At 51.6% G+C, this 18,964-nt stretch overlaps 4 protein-coding genes across 4 annotated transcripts; 3 read left to right on the top strand and 1 right to left on the bottom strand.

Annotated features, from left to right (window-relative positions):
• Positions 1–106: 106 nt before the first annotated feature.
• ASPBRDRAFT_46825 (putative THO complex component (Rlr1)) lies at positions 107–8,220 on the top strand. The gene is made up of 3 exons (XM_067625722.1): positions 107–173; positions 273–5,273; positions 5,346–8,220. Exons 2-3 carry the CDS (start codon positions 349–351, stop codon positions 7,798–7,800), a joined length of 7,380 nt encoding a protein of 2,459 aa, XP_067475883.1. The 5' UTR covers positions 107–173; positions 273–348; the 3' UTR covers positions 7,801–8,220.
• A 246-nt stretch (positions 8,221–8,466) lies between these two features.
• ASPBRDRAFT_77690 (beta-glucosidase H) lies at positions 8,467–11,465 on the top strand. Its single transcript, XM_067629378.1, has 3 exons — positions 8,467–8,849; positions 8,909–9,515; positions 9,570–11,465. Exons 1-3 carry the CDS (start codon positions 8,780–8,782, stop codon positions 11,410–11,412), a joined length of 2,520 nt encoding a protein of 839 aa, XP_067475882.1. The 5' UTR covers positions 8,467–8,779; the 3' UTR covers positions 11,413–11,465.
• A 3,400-nt stretch (positions 11,466–14,865) lies between these two features.
• On the top strand, positions 14,866–15,864 carry ASPBRDRAFT_33219 (uncharacterized protein; the record flags this gene model as incomplete). The annotated part of the gene is made up of 1 exon (XM_067623094.1): positions 14,866–15,864. The coding sequence occupies one exon, from the start codon at positions 14,866–14,868 to the stop codon at positions 15,862–15,864; it is 999 nt and encodes a 332-aa protein (XP_067475881.1).
• Positions 15,865–16,144: 280 nt separating this feature from the next.
• ASPBRDRAFT_68162 (uncharacterized protein) lies at positions 16,145–17,185 on the bottom strand (the record flags this gene model as incomplete). The annotated part of the gene is made up of 5 exons (XM_067628989.1): positions 16,145–16,344; positions 16,386–16,553; positions 16,679–16,771; positions 16,830–17,042; positions 17,089–17,185. 5 exons carry the CDS (start codon positions 17,183–17,185, stop codon positions 16,145–16,147), a joined length of 771 nt encoding a protein of 256 aa, XP_067475880.1.
• Positions 17,186–18,964: the final 1,779 nt, after the last annotated feature.

Genomic DNA, 18,964 nt, shown 5'->3' with positions numbered 1-18,964 from the left:
GAGCTCTCGAAGACTAAGCGACCGAGGCGCGACACCCGCCCGTAGACGCCGCCGCCTTTATTGCTACCCGTGCAAGTCACTGCCATTACGTTCTTTGATCCGACCAGCGATCTTTGTGTCTTCCCCAGGCATCATCCTTTCCCTCCTTCCGCCGTATGAGTTTACCACAGCAGGTTGTTTCCAATAGTCCCCTAGACCGCGTTTCATTGATTTATCCGACCGATTGCGGCTCTGCGGTCCCGCGTGAAGGAAGCTGACCTTCGGAAATCTAGGTTCGCCGCATGAATTGCGACCTGTCGGGAACACATCGGTTCTCTATCCGCGCACTCTAGCTCCAATCGGGCTGTCATGGCTCCAGGTGCCGGAGGAAAGCGAAAGAGAGGTGATAGATCGTGGTCTGGCGATTCAGGGAACGACGGTCAACGACCATCGCCCCATCGACCGGGCAATCTCAACATGGCGCAACATAACTACGGTCCGCAGTCTCGCGATTACTCTGACGCGCGCGGTCGATTACGACGGCAACCCAGTCGGGGGGGAAGAAACAGCATGGGTCGAAGGCCCAGCACTGATGGTCAGAACCCTCCTGGCGGTCGGAGGGATAATGCCATGTCCCCGCCCAGCACAACTCCGGCGAAAGACGTCTCAGACCAAAATCAGGCAAACGGCGTGCCTTCGACTGCAGATCACCAAAAGCCGCCCCCGTCACCCTCTCCTTCCTCAGCCCAACAACCTTCACACGTCAATCCATCGCCCGCGCCTACTCCCACGCCGGCACCTGCACCCCAAGCTCAGGCTCCTCAGCCTCCTGCTGGGCCTCCGCCACCCTACGACTACGAATATGTTACACAAACCACCATCGACGAGTGGGCTACGAGTGGAAAGAAGGGTCTCGTAGAGAGGGGGATCCAAGTGAGAGATGCACAAGATGCCGCCGCACTGGCGTCGATATACCAGGAACTCATACGGTCCGCTCTGCACGGTCGTCTGCCACCGGAGGAAGCTGGAGCTGCAGTTAGGGATGTTATTGGTGAAGACGTTGCCGCAGAGGATGTTGACATGCAAACTGAGGGACAGACTTCTAACCTCCTCGACACCCGCTCCTTGTTCTTGGACACTTTATCCATCCTTACCGATTCCGACACTTCTAATAGTGCCCTGAGACCGCTCGTGTTCTCTACGGGGATCAACTCCGCTCTAATGCGCCTACAACTCGACACTCAACTCCTTCAATCTCTAGGACTTGTCCGCGAAACATTCACGCGCATGGGCATCCGCAAGCAGACGAACCTCCTTTATCGGCAATCAAACTACAACCTTCTTCGGGAAGAGTCCGAAGGGTATTCCAAACTTCTTACGGAGCTGTTCACGACTAGTAACAATGAGCCTCCCTCCAGCGAAGTGGTCGAGGACACATTTGAGAAAGTCAAGGCGATGATCGGCGCGTTTGACATGGATGTAGGCCGTGTCCTTGACGTCACTCTCGATGTCTTTGCCGCGGTTCTTGTAAAGCAGTATCGCTTCTTTGTGAAGCTTCTGCGGGTTAGCTCCTGGTGGCCGAAAGAAGATGCTTTCCGCACAGTCGATGCGGGTAACCGTGATTCTGGTCTTCCCAACTGGGCCTTACCTGGATCTTCTGGATGGGTAACCACCGATGAGGAACGACTCGAAGCAATGAAAGCAAACGAGCAACGAGACCACGAGTTCTGGGCGAGAGTCAGGGACATCGGGATCCGTGCTTTCTTCGAAATCGGCCGCCGGCCTGTGTCCAAGGAAGAGTTACAGCGAATTCTCCCAGACAGCAACAGTCTTTCGGAGGAGGAAAAGGAGATGCGGAAATGGATTGAGGAAACTGGAACACTACCTCCCAAGGGGAGTCGAGTAGCTGCACAGTTACTGGGTTTCAAGCTCCGGTTCTATTCCTCCCGCGCTCGTGCTAAATCTGATGTCCTTCCGGACAACCTCATATACCTTGCGGCTCTACTGATCAAAGTCGGTTTTATTTCACTACGTGATCTGTATCCCCATCTGTGGAGACCTGATGATTCCATGGATACGCTCAAAGAGGAGAAGTTGAAGGAGAAGGCCGATCGTGAACGGGCAGCACGGCCCGGAGGTGGCATTAATGCCTTGATGATGGCTGGTGCTCTTTCAGACGACACCCTACCTATCCCGCGCATCCGTGAATCTGAGACACGATCTGCGACTCCTGGAAAAGACCAGGAAACGGACAAATCCACGGGCCCGAAGGCGGAGGAGGACGAACTTCCTGAACCTTCGGACCAAAAAGTGATGCTTCTCAAGAGTCTACTCGCCATTGGAGCCCTTCCTGAGTCCCTTTTCATCCTGAGCAAATTTCCCTGGCTTATGGATGTCTACCCCGAGCTCCCTAATTTCATCCACCGCATCCTTCACCACTGTCTTAGCAAAGTCTATTCTTCACTCCGACCATTGCCCTCGGTAGACGGGCTCAAAGAGCAGAAGCAGATACTCAACCATGATCAGTCCGGCGTGCCGAAGGGACAAATTCGACTGACGCAGGCGCCACCTCGCCGAGTTCTCCGGTGGGCTCAACTCGATAAAGAAGATACAAATGATGGAACCGACTACAGATTTTACTGGGACGATTGGGCGGATAACGTTCCCATTTGCCAGACTGTTGACGACGTCTTCGCATTGTGTTCATCCTTCCTCAATCTGTCCGGCCATAAGATCGGCCAGGACCCAAGTCTGCTAACCAAACTCGCACGAATCGGAAAGGATAGCATGAGCAAAGACCAGTCGCCGGAGAACCGAGCTCGTTGGCAGGATCTTTGTAAACGACTTCTGGTTCCGTCGATCAGTCTTACGAAGGCGAATCCCGGTGTGGTGAATGAGGTTTTCGACCTTATCAGTTTCTTCCCTAGGGAGATACGATACAACATGTATGCCGAGTGGAACTCCGGTCAGACTTCCCGACTTCCTGATATCAAGTCGGCATTTGATCAGGCGAAAGCAGAAACGAAGGATGTCCTCAAGAGGCTCAGCAAAACGAATATTCGACCTATGGCTCGTGCGTTGGCCAAGATTGCCTACGCCAATCCGGGCATCGTTATCAGTGTGGCCATCAATCAGATTGAGTCTTATGAGAATCTTATCGAAGTCGTTGTGGAGTGTGCACGCTACTTCACGTATCTTGGGTACGATATCCTGACGTGGGTCATGATCAGCTCGCTCGGTCAGAAGGGACGAAGCCGCGTTCAAGAAGGTGGCTTGTTGACTAGTCGTTGGTTGAACGCCTTGGCGACATTTGCAGGAAGGACTTTCAAGAGATATTCGGTGATGGATCCCACTCCGGTCTTACAATACGTTGTGGAGCAACTTCGCCAGAACAATTCGACGGACTTGATCATTCTCGAGCAGATGATCAGTTCTATGGCGGGAATCATCACCGACAACAATTTCAACGATGCGCAAATTCAGGCCATGGCGGGTGGCGAAATTCTACAATCGCAGACGATCTTGCAGTTGTTAGATAAGCGACACGAGTCAAAGACGACCTCCAGACGACTCATGAAATCACTCACTGTTTCGAAACTTGCCGGACAATTGCTCATTGCCATCGCTCAAGAACGCTTGATCTGTGTCTTTAGAGAAACGGAGGGCGCTTCGGAGCTTAAGCTTCTGGGCAATATCTTTGATGAGATTCATCGCATCCTGGTTCAGTACCTAGACCTGCTTCGCAGTAACCTGTCGGTCGAGGAATTCGATTCGTTCGTCCCTGACCTGGCTTCTCTCATCAGCGATTTCGGCATCCAGCCTGAAGTCGCGTTTTGGATCCGGCGCCCAAGTGTTGCGAAGAAGGTTGCAGATATAGAAAAGGCGATGCAGGATGAGGAGTCCTCAAAGACGCCAGTGGCATTAGTATCCAGTCGCGAGAGTGAAGAGGCATCTCCACCCAAGCCCGAAGATGACAAGATGGAAACAACGGAAGACGGCGAGGCAACTGTGACTGAAGTTGAACAGCCGTCGGAGAATGCCATGGATGTCGATACCGAGAAAGCAGAGACCGCGAGCAACACCGACAATAATGCTGCTATCGTCCCTGCTGGACCTGCCACTACCGAGGCCCCTGCTTTGAATCCCGTCATGCAAGACCTCCAAGACCAAGTCAAGGCTGCGTTGGGTCCAGAAACTTGGGGCGTTGTTGGCTTACAATTCTACGTGACATTCTGGCAACTGTCGTTGTACGACGTGCATATACCCCAGAAATCGTATGAAGATGAGATTGATCGGCAGAAGAGGAAGGTGATGGCCATCAGCAACGATCGATCCGATATCAGCATGGCCGGAACGCAACGAAAAGAGCGAGAGAAAAAGCAAATCACGCAACTCCAAGAACGGATACTGGAAGAGAACAAGGCCCACTTGAAAGCCTACGGGCAAACAAGGACCAAGCTACAGAAGGAAAAAGATCGCTGGTTTGCAGGTATGCGTGGGAAACATGATTCGTTGAATGTTGCTCTCCTGGAGCAATGCTTCCTCCCGCGTCTCTTGTTGTCTCCCATCGATGCATTCTACTGTTTCAAGATGCTCAAGTTCTTGCACACGACTGGAACGCCAAACTTCCGAACCGTCGGCCTCCTGGATCAGCTATTCCGGGAGCAAAGGCTTACCGCGTTGATTTTCCAATGTACATCAAGAGAGGCCGATAACTTGGGCCGTTTCTTGAACGAGGTCCTACGGGACCTCGGTCGTTGGCATGCTGATAAGGCTGTTTACGAGAAGGAAGCTTTTGGCACCAAGAAAGACCTCCCCGGGTTCGCCAAGAATGTTGACTCGGATGGGAAGCCAAATATCTATCTGGAGTACGAAGATTTCCGCCGGCTCCTGTACAAGTGGCACCGCCTCTTCTCGTCAGCCTTGAAGACGTGCTTGAACGGTGGTGAATACATGCACATCCGTAACGCTATTAGTGTGTTGAAGGCTGTTGTGCAGAATTTCCCTGCCGTGAACTGGATAGGTCGGGACATGTTGACTAGCATGAATAGCTTGAGCCAGAACGACGAACGAGACGATGTCAAGATCCCGGCTGCTTCTCTCATTGGCGATCTCAACCGGCGTGAGAAGAAATGGTTGCTTCCTCAAGCGTTCATGAGTGCTAGCCCGCCTGCGCCTGGCAGACCGAACCAAGCTGGTGCAGCAGCGAAACCAACCACACCACGTCCTGCGTCTACGACACCTACCCCCTTGAATGCTAGTGCTGTCGAGTTCAAGCCCACAGCCACCAATGGGTAAGTTTCGAGGAGAACCGTCATCACCGCGGTGTGTTGTATCTTGATTACTGATGTTTCACGCAACTATAGATCGCAAGGAGAATCGAAGGCTGAGTCGGGCGCTACGAGGGCCGAGGTTGAAGATGGAGAGATAGAGGATGCAAAGATGGCTGATGTCCCCCTGGCTGACCGGACAGCTCAAAAGCCGGCTGAAACAAAGGTTACGGCGACCTCTCAACGTGATTCGCCTGTGGCTGCGCAAGCTGCCGAAACACAACCACCAGGTAATCGCGAGCAAACATCAAGCGAGAAAGATGTCACTTCTGCTCGTGGGGCTCATCCAGAGGCAGACTTGCCTGCTCGGCCCCAGGCACCGGCATCGCCCGCTGCATCGCAAGCTGCATCGAAAACCTCCGACTCTGGTAGACCGGCGAATGTCCCGAAGCGCCCTGAACCGGACCGAGCATCATCTAATGCACAGAACACCCGAGCACAAGCGCAGGGCCCACACCGATTTAACCGTGAAGACAAGTTACCCCCTCGGCCTGATCTCTTAGAGGTCCGGCGTGACAGACATCAAGACTATCCTCGTGGTGGTCGCTTCGGTGGGGACCATGACTATCCTCGGCCATTCGATGCGACCATGGGTGATGGGAGGCCCTACCCTCGTATTGACAGAGACTACCCCAGGCAACCTATGGACGAACCATTCCGTGACTTTCCTCACCGGGATGGACGCCCACCGCGTGATGCGGATTGGCCAGATCGGTCAGGCCGTCTACGGCCAGATGTTCGGGAGGGACCCCCCAATGTGCGATCTGTTCCTCCCACGCACCCTGATCGCGCCGGTATGATAGACGACCATTCAGAAGGCTTTCGGCGTAGCGAAACCGGGCGACAAGATAGGGATGACCGACGGAATTTGCAAACACGAGCATTGTCGCCTTCGCGGCTGGAACCACTGGGCCGCCCGGAACGGTTTCCAGCTGATGATCGCCGGGCTGCGAACTTTTCCCACTCTCATGCACGGAACGAAGATATGCCCACAGGGCCACGCAGCAGTGAGCGATATGGGCGTCCTTCCATGGATGGCGCTGACAATCGAGATACAGTGACCGGCATTGACATAAATCACGGACGACTGCGTCAACCCGAGCCGCCTACGGATGTTCCATCAGGCCCGAGGGGAAGAAACAATGCTGGGCGTGGTGGGCGCAATGCCACCGGGTTACAGCATTCCCAAGGACCGCCTGCGGCCGGTGCGATGGCTCCGACTGAACGCCAGCCTCCTACTGGACCTGGCCGGCAGGGGCTACGAAACGCACCGGATCAGTCTGCTGCAACAGGGCCCCCGTCACCAGGCCCAGAGAAACTCGACACTAGCGGAATCCACCCAGATAGGCTGAAGGTCTTGCAACAGCAACCCCAGGAAAACACATATGGTGGCGGCCAACGCTCGCATCATGCATCATCATCATCATCTCCTGCATCGATTGTTCCCCCATCTGGTCCACGCAGTGGACTGGGACCACCCTCTGGACCCGCCGCCATGCCACGTGGTCCGCCTTCAGGTCCCGGGTTTGGCGGTGAACGTGGCCGGGGCGACAAGCGATTTGCTGGTATCAACAATATGCTCCAGCAATCTGGTGGGCTGCCGGACCGTGGCCCTGGTCCTACGATTCGAGGCCGGGGTGCCAATCGACAGTCGGGCGCCATGAACGCCCCATCACCACAATCGGCCCGACCTCCCACACCCGTTGCGCAGGAGGATGGTGGCCGCGGTGGTGCGGCATCGCAAGGTCGCCCCGATCTCATGGCCGGTCGGTCCTCTGGCGCTCCCTACGGCGAAGACGACGGCCATGCACGCAGCCGACCGGGAGGCAGCCGAGGAGAGGCTGTGGAGGAGTCCAACGCGGAGAGCCGACGAAGCCAGCGGTTCTCCTCGGGCACATACCCACAGGATCGTGAACGGGACCGCGATCGGGAACGGCGTGGCGGTGAGGAGGATGGATCCCGCAGTAGCAGTCGACGGGAAGAGCATCGCGATCGAAACCGGGATTACGAGCGTGAGCGAAGTCGTCGAAGTGACGCGGGGGCTGCTCCGGGAGGGCCTCGGGAAGAACGATATGAGTCTCGCGAGGCATCACGACGTGGGCCTGGCGCACGTGAAGACAACCGGCGGCGACGTGACCGGGAGGAGGGCTCGGACATTGCCCCAAGCAGTCAGGAGCATGAAGGCCGTCTTCGACCTCCGTCTTCGCTTGGCGGACAAAATCCTGCACCACCTCCGCCGCCCCCGCTTTCTACTGGGGAGGATGACCGACGATGGGGAGGTGGTGGGCGCGAGCTGCGGGATCGTGATCGTGAGCGTAACCGGGATCGTCCGCGTGAACGGGACTACCATCGCGAGGGAGCTCCTAGTGGGCCTCACCGCAAGCGTAATCGACCTGGGGACGAAGGAGGAGGAGGAGGACATGGGGAAGGCGGCGGGCGTGGAGGGATGCGGATGGGCAGTGAGTCTAAACGGCCCCGACGTGGCGCGTGAAGGATGGGAGAAGAAGATTTAGGGACTTTTTTGATACCGGTGGAATGATCCGTGATGGCATGTTGCTCTTCTTTTCTCTTGTTGTCTCTCGTTGAATCTATCATTTCCTTTTGACCTACTACACGATTCTATTACTAGCATTGTTGGATGGTGTTCTGCGTTCCGTCTGTTTCACCTGGGACATTCTGATCTATGTGCACGCATGGCCTGTATCATACAGTTTTTTCTTTCTTTCTTTCTTCCTTCCATCCCCCCATTTGTGGTTTTGATTGGATACCTGGACGCATAGCAGCTTAGTATCTACTCGCAGTCAGCTGGCTGCCCGTTACGAGAGTTAACTAAGTTCCGGTCCGTAGCCTGCCTGCATGAGTAGCCGAGGGACAAGGGACTCCTCCGTGGGATGCTTCATGAACTCCGCACGGAATAGCATCCTTTCTGGGTAGGATTCCATTGTCCGATGGGGTGAACTTTTAGACCCTGCATCTGCATCTGCATATGCAGGTGTGATGGTGGCTGTCAAGTCAAAAGGCCAACTGGCGGGAGGGCAGACGGGCCGACACTCCGAGCAGAGCGGCCGGCTAATCCTCGGGGCTGGCGGTGGCTGCTCCTTCGGCTGCTCCTCCCGTCGATCCGCCATTCAGGATGATGATTCATGATTGATCCATCATGCATTCCATCCCACTCTGCAGTCCGTCTGATGCATGGATGCTTCAGGCGGGGGTGCCAGGCACCGTGGAGTTCCGGATATATGAATCCGTCTGTCCGCCCCGCTCCAACCGCCTGTTTCACGGTAGTCCTTCGAGTCAGTTCACGGCAGTTTGGTCGGGGATTTATACTTCAGTTTCCTCCCCTCCCGTTCCTTAGCCAACGATTATCCTCTTAGATTCTGCTACGCATCGCTATAACCTACATTTCATTCGAATGTCACACCATCGGATTTCCATTCTGCAATAAATTCCTCCCTCCAATCACCCTCACTATGGCACGTTTAGACGTGGAAAAGACCATTGAAGAGCTCACGCTGGGCGAAAAGGTAGCTCTCACGGCTGGCAAGTAACGCCCTACAACGGAATCCTGGACAAGAGAACATAACTAATAATTGCTACAGGTGTGGACTTCTGGCACACGGCCTCAATCCCCCGATTAAACATTCCCGCTCTGCGTATGTCCGATGGCCCCAATGGCGTGCGAGGCACCCGTTTCTTCAACGGAATCCCCGCCGCCTGTTTCCCCTGTGCCACCGCCCTCGGAGCAACCTGGGACGCCCATTTGCTGCACGAGGTGGGCCAGCTCATGGGTGACGAGTCCATCGCCAAAGGCTCCCATATCGTCCTGGGTCCCACTATCAACATCCAGCGTTCTCCGCTCGGCGGTCGAGGCTTTGAGTCGTTCGCAGAGGATGGCGTGCTTTCGGGTATCCTGGCCGGGAATTTCTGCAAGGGCTTGCAGGAGAAGGGCGTCGCTGCTACGCTCAAGCACTTTGTGTGTAATGACCAGGAGCATGAGCGTATGGCGGTGAGCAGCATCGTCACGATGCGTGCCCTGCGCGAGATTTACCTGTTGCCTTTTCAGCTGGCGATGAGGATATGTCCTACTGCCTGCGTCATGACGGCCTATAATAAGGTCAATGGCACACATGTCAGTGAGAACAAGGAGCTCATTACCGATATCCTTCGCAAGGAGTGGAATTGGGATGGTCTGGTTATGAGTGATTGGTAAGATTTATACTGCAAACCGGTGCTATGCATGAACTTACAAAGATCTCTCAGGTTCGGAACCTACAGCACTTCCGATGCCATCGAAGCTGGTCTGGACCTTGAGATGCCGGGTAAGACACGCTGGCGTGGCTCTGCCCTGGCACATGCTGTGTCTTCCAACAAAGTAGCCGAGTTCGTTCTGGACGACCGCGTCCGCAATATCCTCAACCTCGTCAATTGGGTCGAGCCTCTAGGCATCCCCGAGCACGCCCCGGAGAAAGCCCTCAACCGGCCCCAAGACCGGGATCTTCTCCGCCGCGCCGCCGCCGAGTCTGTGGTGCTTATGAAGAACGAAGATAACATTCTTCCTCTGAAGAAAGACAAGCCCGTCCTGGTTATCGGACCCAATGCTCAGATCGCCGCCTATTGTGGCGGCGGCTCTGCCTCCCTAGACCCCTACTACACCGTCTCGCCCTTTGACGGTGTCACCGCCAAAGCCACCTCCGAAGTTCAGTTCTCCCAGGGCGTCTACTCCCACAAAGAACTCCCTCTCCTCGGTCCTCTGCTCAAAACCCAGGACGGTAAACCAGGATTCACATTCCGTGTCTACAACGAGCCACCGTCCCACGAGAACCGCACCCTCGTCGATGAACTGCATCTCGTCCGCTCCAGCGGCTTTTTGATGGACTACATCAACCCCAAGATCCACTCCCTCACCTTCTACGTCGACATGGAAGGCTACTTCACCCCCACCGAATCCGGCGTCTACGACTTTGGCGTCACCGTAGTCGGCACCGGTCGTCTCCTAATCGACAACGAAACCGTTGTCGACAACACCAAGAACCAACGCCAAGGCACCGCCTTCTTTGGCAACGCCACCGTCGAAGAGCGCGGCTCTAAACACCTCAACGCCGGCCAAACCTACAAAGTGGTCCTCGAATTCGGCAGCGCCCCAACCTCCGACCTCGACACCCGGGGCATCGTAATCTTCGGTCCCGGCGGGTTCCGTTTCGGCGCCGCCCGCCAGGTCAGCCAGGAGGAGCTGATCTCCAACGCCGTCTCCCAAGCCAGCCAAGCCTCCCAGGTCATCATCTTCGCCGGTCTCACCAGCGAATGGGAAACCGAAGGCCACGACCGCGAACACATGGACTTGCCTCCTGGAACCGATGAGTTGATCTCTCGTGTGCTCGACGCAAACCCCGACAACACCGTCGTGTGTCTCCAGTCCGGTACCCCTGTGACCATGCCATGGGTCCACAAAGCTAAAGCACTCGTCCACGCCTGGTTCGGCGGCAACGAGTGCGGCAACGGCATCGCAGACGTCCTCTTCGGAGATGTGAACCCGTCCGCCAAGCTTCCCGTTACTTTCCCCGTCCGCCTACAGGATAACCCTAGTTATCTTAACTTCCGCTCCGAGCGGGGCCGTGTCCTCTACGGCGAAGATGTCTATGTCGGATACAGGTACTATGAAAAGACGAACCTGAAACCCCTCTTCCCCTTTGGTCACGGCTTATCCTACACCACTTTCTCCCGAAGCGACCTTAAAATCACTACTTCCCCGGAGAAGACCACCCTTACCGACGGAGAACCCATCACCGCCACAGTCTTGGTAAAGAACACAGGTAGCGTAGCTGGATCGGAGGTCGTGCAACTGTGGGTCCTTCCTCCCACCACGGAAGTGAACCGCCCCGTTCGCGAACTGAAGGGATTCACGAAGGTGTATCTTCAGCCCGGGGAGGAGAAACAGGTTGAAATTGTGGTGGAGAAGAAACTGGCTACGAGCTGGTGGGACGAGCAGCGTGGGAAATGGGCGTCGGAGAAGGGGTCGTATGGAGTGTCGGTCACGGGAACTGGAGAGGGCGAGTTGACAGGTATGTTTGTGGTGGAGAAAACGAGGTATTGGGTTGGGTTGTAGTAGTTCATCGAGAAGTATAGAATATGTTGATGGTCTGGATATATATGCGTATGGGTTATGATTGATGATGATGTGGTCAATGGATGAGAAGATTGGATGTTTCTATCTGTGCTGGAGATAGATCAACTTATGAATAGATGAATCCGACCGATTTGAACTTGATTCTAAGACACAATTCATCATGAAGCCCCTCTAGAAGTTTTACTACTAAGTCTACTAGTGATTGCTAGTTAGTCTTGTATCCACAATCCACCTTTTTTGATCAGACCACAGAAATAGTACTTACAGCTATATGAACAACCTAAAGAGGATGTTATCTACACGCGTGACACACACAGCTTGTCACTACTAACTGTAGTATTTGCACATTCTATCTCCATCCCCCTACAAAATTGAATTCGAAGAACTGAAAATTAAAACTCTGACACCTCACAGTGAATAAATAGTTCATGGAGCTGTGTAATACTTTTACTCCATAATTAAGACCGAGGAGGAGGAGGAGGAGGAGGAGAAGTAGTAGTAGTAGTAGTAGTAGTAGTAGTAAGTAAGTATCTTGTCAGATACTATAAGCTCAATAGAAACCAGTCAATTATGGATATGTTTTCTTCATCTTACTCTCCCTTGTATATATATATAGAATATATTCATCATACTAGAATTAGCACAGAATAATATAACTACTACCCATGATGAGAACCTTCTATGAAGCCAAGCAATGAAGACTTCTTTCTATCTTGTTCAGAATTCTGTGTATGGACCGGGTCCCAGGGCTGGTACTTATATGCGAGCATACGTGCATGTTAGGTCCCTACATCCGATATAATGATAGTAGCATCTTGGTGATAACCTCCCCAAGAATACTCTAGACAACCATGAAGGTGAAAGCAATTTGGAATCAGACGTAGACTTAGACACTGGAATACAGACTGAAGCTCTGCAGCTGGGAATTCTCTGGAAACTCGGTAATTAAGTGTGGTTGCAAGGAGTGTGAAGGAAGAAACTGTAGGAGCTAAAGTCTGCCCTGGTATTGGCGGGTAAGATCATTAGCAGTGAGAAAATGGCCGTCGTTCGTACCTCCGATCTTTTATCTTTCTATGATTTTGATGCTTATGATGATATCAGCCTGTTTCTGTTGATTTTAGTAGTCGTTTCGGATGTAGAGAATGCCCATGTTCCAAAGAGCAACGATTGATTGATTGCTAACAATCTACTTTGTTCTTACTAAGTCAACAACCAACTTATCACAAGACCTGCATCATCTTCACATAACTCTCCCTCATCAATCCTAACCGGTCTAATCTCCATCGGCATCTCCGGAAAAGAACAAGTACACCAACTAGAGGAGAGACTTAGGTATCATATATCACTGGGGAATGACCCCTGAGGACTTGGATGCTCGAGACAGCCATCCTGCAGCGATGAATTCTGAAGCCTGCAGCCGTGTCTGTATAGTCAGTTCAGCCTGCAAGGCAAGTCTGTACGGTGCACAATCGCAAACCGCAGAGCTCCATGTTTTCTGTATTCGGGTGCTACCGACACAGTTCTAGAAGATGTGGATCGTGTGTTGTATATGTCGTATCGAAGGGTTCGCCTTTAGATCCGGTCATATATAAGGAGGTGCTCGCACTGGTGGGTGTTGGGTGTAGAGGATAAGCTCAGTGAGTTACAAAGAGTGATGAAAAAGCCGAAGGAGGACTTAGAGGCTTGTCTGGCCTCCAATAGTGGTGAAGAAGGATATGGAGGCGACAACGAAGAAGGGAAAGAGGGAGGTGAAGATGGTGTCAATGATGGTGGTTCAGGCACTGTACCAAAGGATGCTGTTTGTAAGTCACTTTGTTCATATGAAAAAATTGAGCCAGGGAGACACCTTGGTATACTGGCAATCTCCATCTCTTCATCAAGTGCATCAAGTAATAATATCCTGTTCTAGCTATGAGATGTGGATTAGCATATCCGTAATCAACGACGTGTCTATCTAGTACCGTTGAGAATGTGCCTGGCCATCTTGTAGATGTTGTGACTTAGATAATGAAAGATGAAGTAAGACCGGCTGTTCAGCGCTGATATTGGAGACCGATTTCTCTGCAAAATCCTCACCATGAACTTCGTTGCTTCCATCCGACGTCTGCATTGGCATAGAGAATCATTTACCAGAAGCCTGCTGACCCCAGACGAGTTGGACTCATCTCATATCAAGGGATCAAATACCTGTAGGATAGTGAACCTAGATATCGGTAGCCTGTCGCTTTCGTTCCAAAGCTGACATCTAGAGAGTGATTTCTCTCGTGCCGGGCGGCAAAGGACTTCAGATTATCGTTTATATTGCTCGAACCGGAAGATGCCGTACGTAAGTAGCAGTCGTGTAGGATGGAAGGGAAAAATAGAAGCAATCAGCTCCAATGATGGTAAGTGAGGAAATTGGAGGTCAGGTCAACGCGAGTGACTGCGCGTAGGCACTGGTTAGTACGACTGGGATAACACGGAACATCCCAATCCTTTGGCAAGACCAGCGTGACGCGCACGTGTTGGACATGCCTTGATCTCCATTCGCTTCAGGTGTAACATGACTGCATATAGTACTGAGTACTGTGTAGGAGGATTCCGTCGAGAGGAGTCTTTGGTGGGGAGAGAGAGCCTAGAATAGTAATTCCTCTGTGGTCGTACAAAGGAAGAAGCCTTGCGGTGTCAGTCTCAACAACATTATCAGAGCCAGATAACGCCGTTCTGGTCTGATTACCTCCTTGATCCTGTTATTGACACTGCATACAACATAGATGCAGGAGGATACATCATTGAGATAGAGACGAACTCGGTAGCTGAGCACTATTGCAAACGCAAGTCAGCGAGAGTAAACACCCAAGTCGCACGGAGAATACCGTTTGTCTGCTGAGGTTGGGAGCGACATCGTATTCAGCTTTGAACCCTGTTGTGATCTTTGTTTGCTCCAGGTGCAACATAACTGAACATACCGTATTGTTATTATTATTATTGCTGCTGCTGTTCCAGTCCCGACCGTAGCATTATGCTAATAGCTGCTATTTTTTGCTCAACTCACATCAACACCTTCACTTTCGAAGGCCCACATTGACTTTTTCCCTGGTGTATCCCAGTATCAGCACCCTTCAAAAGAGATATTCGAATATATTTCACTACGAAGTACTTGTGGTATCGTTCATATGGAAGGAAGATGCCATCGCGCGGTCAGATACAGTCCCCTTGATCAGGAGCAGATGAAGTCGTTCGCCAGGTATAAATACCTCATTGTCCTCCAGACATTGACTTGGGGATGCAGAATCAGAAGACTCCGTGAATATCTCTCAAGCTATCTGGTTCTATTGATAGTTGTTAGCTCCCTGAAAAAAAAAAAAAAGGTTCATCTCACAATTCTGCCTCCCCCCTTCCATCCCTCGCAGCAATTACAACGCACTGCCGTCCAAACTCCAGATTACAGCAATGGATTCCATCAAGAACAATGAGCATCAGCATGAGCCGTCGACCAATGATCCAAGGGAAGTTGAAGCGAAGCTATGCCAGCTAATGAAGGACAACCTGCACCTCCCAGCGAACGATCCCACTGAAGCTGAAAAGCAGCCACATCAGCCAGACCAGTCTCCTCCCCTTGACATTCCCTCCACGGACCCGTCTCCACGCCCCAAAAGCGACAGGACCGACGAAGAGGAAGCAGAGGAATCGTCGACGACCTCGGCAAAGGAAGCGACTGAGTCCAACAACGACAGCAAGACGGAGGAGGACGAAGAAACAGACGATCCGTCGACGACCCCAGCAAAAGAAGAAACCGAGTCCGACGACGACCAGCTGTCCCAGCCATCGGAAGATGAGTCGAATACTCCAAAACCAGAAACAATCGAAACCAAAGCCGACAGGATGCGGCGCGAACGCCGAGCCCATTTGGATGAGTATATCGCATCCGAATCATTCCGGTTAGCGCCGCGGTACGTCTGGCAAATGGAACAAGATTTCCAGCGTACTGACTGGCAGGCTTATGCTGCAGATCCATCGTATGAACCACCGCTTGGTACAGAACTTGAACTAAGTGAAGCCGAAGCCGAAGAGCTGGAGCGCCAGGAGGAAGAGCACTGTAGATTATATGAGGAAAACCTGAGTTGTGAAAGTGGTTGCATACTACCGGACGAGTCCTGGTTTGACGAAGATATGATGGCTAATGAACGCAAACTACAGCAGCCATCGAAGGATGATCCGAATGCCACAGCGGTGGCCCCCCCACGCGAACCCGAAGCTGAAGAGCTGAAGCGACAGGCGGAAAAGCAGCGTAGGGAATATCTGGAAAACATGAGCGCTGAAACTAACTGCATAATACCGAACGAGCCCTGGTTTTACGAAGTTGCCGCAGCAGTAGCTTCAAGCAAAGCCAAAGACAGCCGTGCCAGCGACCAGGTCAGAACCGATCCTATCGTGTTATCCAAGCCTTGAATTTCTTGCTTGCTTCTCTGCCTGGGGGATATGTACCAGCGGATCTAGGGTCGACGGTCGACCCGTGGAATTGTCATTCCAGTCGGTCGCTCCCCCTCAGATGGTGAATGAGGTTCAAACGCACTTCGAAAGCTTTACGTTTGGAGAATTCAGTAGGATTGATAGCTAAAAAAAGAGATATTTGCATTCTAGCTCATCTGTCATTCGTTTACTTAGTCCATCAATGATAGTCATTCTTTCCAGTTGCGCCGTGTAGAAACATAAAACATAAGCTTCAAGATCAATGTACTGCATGGTCCCAAATGCCAAATTCCATCGCTTTCGTAGTCGGTTGGACGGTAATAAATGGCTTCTCAGAAGACGACCATGGCTTTGAATTCAACACTTTGCCGCAGGTCACTGCACAGAATCTCGCCTGGATACGAACGAAACGCCGCGTGAGGGACACCTTTGTCGACACCATGATTAGATTAGCAACAGCTATTGAATCAAAGTAATTAAAAACAATCATGCTGGCATACCCAGTTTGCTTTCGAATCTGTTACCTCCCTGATAGAATATCCAAGCTTCAGATGGTTTTTGGTTGTGTTTAAAATACCATCTTTGCGCCGGGTCATACCGGAGAAGGTAGTTCTGTCTGACCCCGTCCTTCTTGTGATGCTTCGTAGGAATTGCATCCTCTGGCTTCACTGTGCGCTGATCGCAAAGAGCCAAGGGGAAGCTTCTTACCGGGCGTAACGGCACCCACAAGCTACAGATGGGATATCTCATCAGCCAAGTGTGCCCAAGACTGGTCAGTATATGCATCACTTACTTATAGAATTCATATTTCTGCCATGGCGCAATGTTCGCACTGGGCTTCCTACAGTATAATTCAACATTTCTGCAGCCCAGCTTTTCGTGTTGTCTAAGTGGCAGAAGTCAGAAGTCATCACCTTGCACTCTAATGAAGTAGATATCCTTACCGATGTGAGCATGGTCAAGCGGTCCTTCATTGTCCGCATGCTTTCCACGAACCTTGTAGATGCCAGACATATGATAACTCTTACTGGGCCGGAGATGACGCTGAGTTACCACATGTGACCAGACATGAGCGATCGATGCTCCCGTAAGCCTCTTCAATACTTCCCTGACCTCAGGATAGAGCGTATCGCGAATCTTCTCTCTATCGCCATATTCTTCATCGGACATTGGAGCGTGCAAGCCCAGCAGGAGGGGAGATACCTTCATACCGGTAAAGCCCCTCTTGTTGCTCCGCGGTTCTGTCTGTAAACTTCAAGTAGTCCTTGGAATTTCCAACATTTAATCCGGCAAAAGCCATAATGATTCGCGTGTGGAAGAGAGATCACGAAAATGATAGCTCGCGTGTAAAGAGATTTCGGGGGGGGGAAAGAAGAAAAGAAAAAAAAGGTGCTCGCGTGTGAGGTTTTCGCAGAATACCAACTTGTGACGGTGGGTGATTTAGTGAAGGAGGTGGGAATCATGACAGTTTATATAAGAAGAAGGGGGGCAAACGAGCGAATCGGACACACATACTGTAGAGGTCATGCGTCTTCTGAAGGCTTTGATTCCTGAAGGAAGAATATGAATTAGAAAATGAAGAGGGCATTCGGACACGGCACGCTTCAAGCTCAACATCGACAAGGATGCATGAAGGCCTATGTAGACGTTCTGGGTTTTGATAGGCCCGGTGTCACACAGGCAGAGGATGGGTTCCGTGCAGAGTAGTAAGTACTAGTAGTAACAACTGTCAGTCATAGGTCTCCCAATCATGGATTCGGCTAGTTTTACTTACTTCTGCATGTAGATAAATCATTTCTTTTATTTTTTTGCTTTTTCTACATTTTGTACATCTTGGAAGCAACGGAAAGTTTCTGAGGTTGACAGTCCGCCTATCAGAGTCATCAATCATGGTAATAATCACACGGGAGCTGCGGCAGCAAAGGTTGTCCTGGTCGTGTGCCTACGCTAACAAGGTATAAATGGAGGCCCGATTTCCTGATTAGGAAGACATATGATACGACTGCAGGCTGCAGCAGGTGGCTTAGTATTGTACCCTCAGGAAAGCCACATTCTGGGAAAGACTGGTGGAGTCCTGACAGGCGGTACTTGCCGGAATAATGATTCCAGCAGACGCCAAATCTCTTGGCCAAAACGGGACTTGAGATGCCGATCTTTTCCTTTCCACGGCTCCTAAGCAGGCTTGTCGACTTTTCGGGCATATATATTTGGCTGTTGGTCTCAACGAGTGGGGCAGATGAGTCTCATTTAAGATGGTCAAGGGGTGATCATCCCCATCACCTAATTAGGATGTTGAACCAAAGCTGGATATTGGGGAAGTAAAACACCTGATGCTGTATGTAATAAGAAGCGATACCGTAATGAACACAGGTCCAGGTTTAGCGCACGTCGTGATTCTAAGACATTTGCTGTTGGGCAGAGAGTAAATGGCATTGCTTCCGTGGACGGTTATTACAATGTACTCCGCGTGGCGCTAGTCAAGCCTTGGATTATGGTGGACTGGCACTGGTTGACGCACCCCAGATCCAAGCAGGATGAGATCTTTTTGCTCGTTTGGTTGCTTGCTAAGATGGCAAACACCATTCGAGCTATACCATGGGCGGCTAACTACAATCATCACGGCAACAGCCGCGTGGAAGGTCGGCAGACGCATGTTGAAGGTACCTCGAATGGGGATGGAGAAGATCCAGATGAAGAGGAAGAAACATATGAAAATTTGAATGAGTGAATAAATATGAAGTCGGAAGATTCCTACTTCAGCGTAAAATAAAACCATTCGGTAAAGAGACTTTGCAGCAGGTCACTGAGTGGAAGCGGTCCCCGTCCAGAGCCCAAAGACTATTTCAAAACGAAGAAATCCACGACAATTATCTGAGTTTATTTGAGGAGGGGGTATTAAATGAAACTGAGGAAAGAAGAAAGGAAAGAAAAAAAAAAAAAAGAAAAAAGACCAAGGGAAAAAGAAAAAAGGAAAAGAAAGAACTAAATTCAAAGGAAGAAGGGGACCATAAATTCCAAAAGAGAGAACAGTTCTCAATGAGATGCAAGCGGTAGATACACTCTCCGTTGGGAAATACAC

This window comes from Aspergillus brasiliensis, assembly GCF_001889945.1.
Source record: "Aspergillus brasiliensis CBS 101740 unplaced genomic scaffold ASPBRscaffold_12, whole genome shotgun sequence".
In the NCBI taxonomy this organism is placed as follows: Eukaryota; Fungi; Ascomycota; class Eurotiomycetes; order Eurotiales; family Aspergillaceae; genus Aspergillus; species Aspergillus brasiliensis.
This window is presented reverse-complemented; position numbering and strand designations above follow the sequence as displayed.

Bases quoted from the DNA above. Each gene is read 5' to 3' on its own strand.
- ASPBRDRAFT_46825 (XM_067625722.1), top strand. From the start codon at position 349: ATGGCTCCAGGTGCCGGAGGAAAGCGAAAGAGAGGTGATAGATCGTGG. The intron at 5,274-5,345 runs GTAAGTTTCGAG...ACGCAACTATAG, and splicing joins AAGCCCACAGCCACCAATGG to ATCGCAAGGAGAATCGAAGG.
- ASPBRDRAFT_77690 (XM_067629378.1), top strand. From the start codon at position 8,780: ATGGCACGTTTAGACGTGGAAAAGACCATTGAAGAGCTCACGCTGGGC. The intron at 8,850-8,908 runs GCAAGTAACGCC...TAATTGCTACAG, and splicing joins AAAGGTAGCTCTCACGGCTG to GTGTGGACTTCTGGCACACG. The intron at 9,516-9,569 runs GTAAGATTTATA...AAGATCTCTCAG, and splicing joins GGTCTGGTTATGAGTGATTG to GTTCGGAACCTACAGCACTT.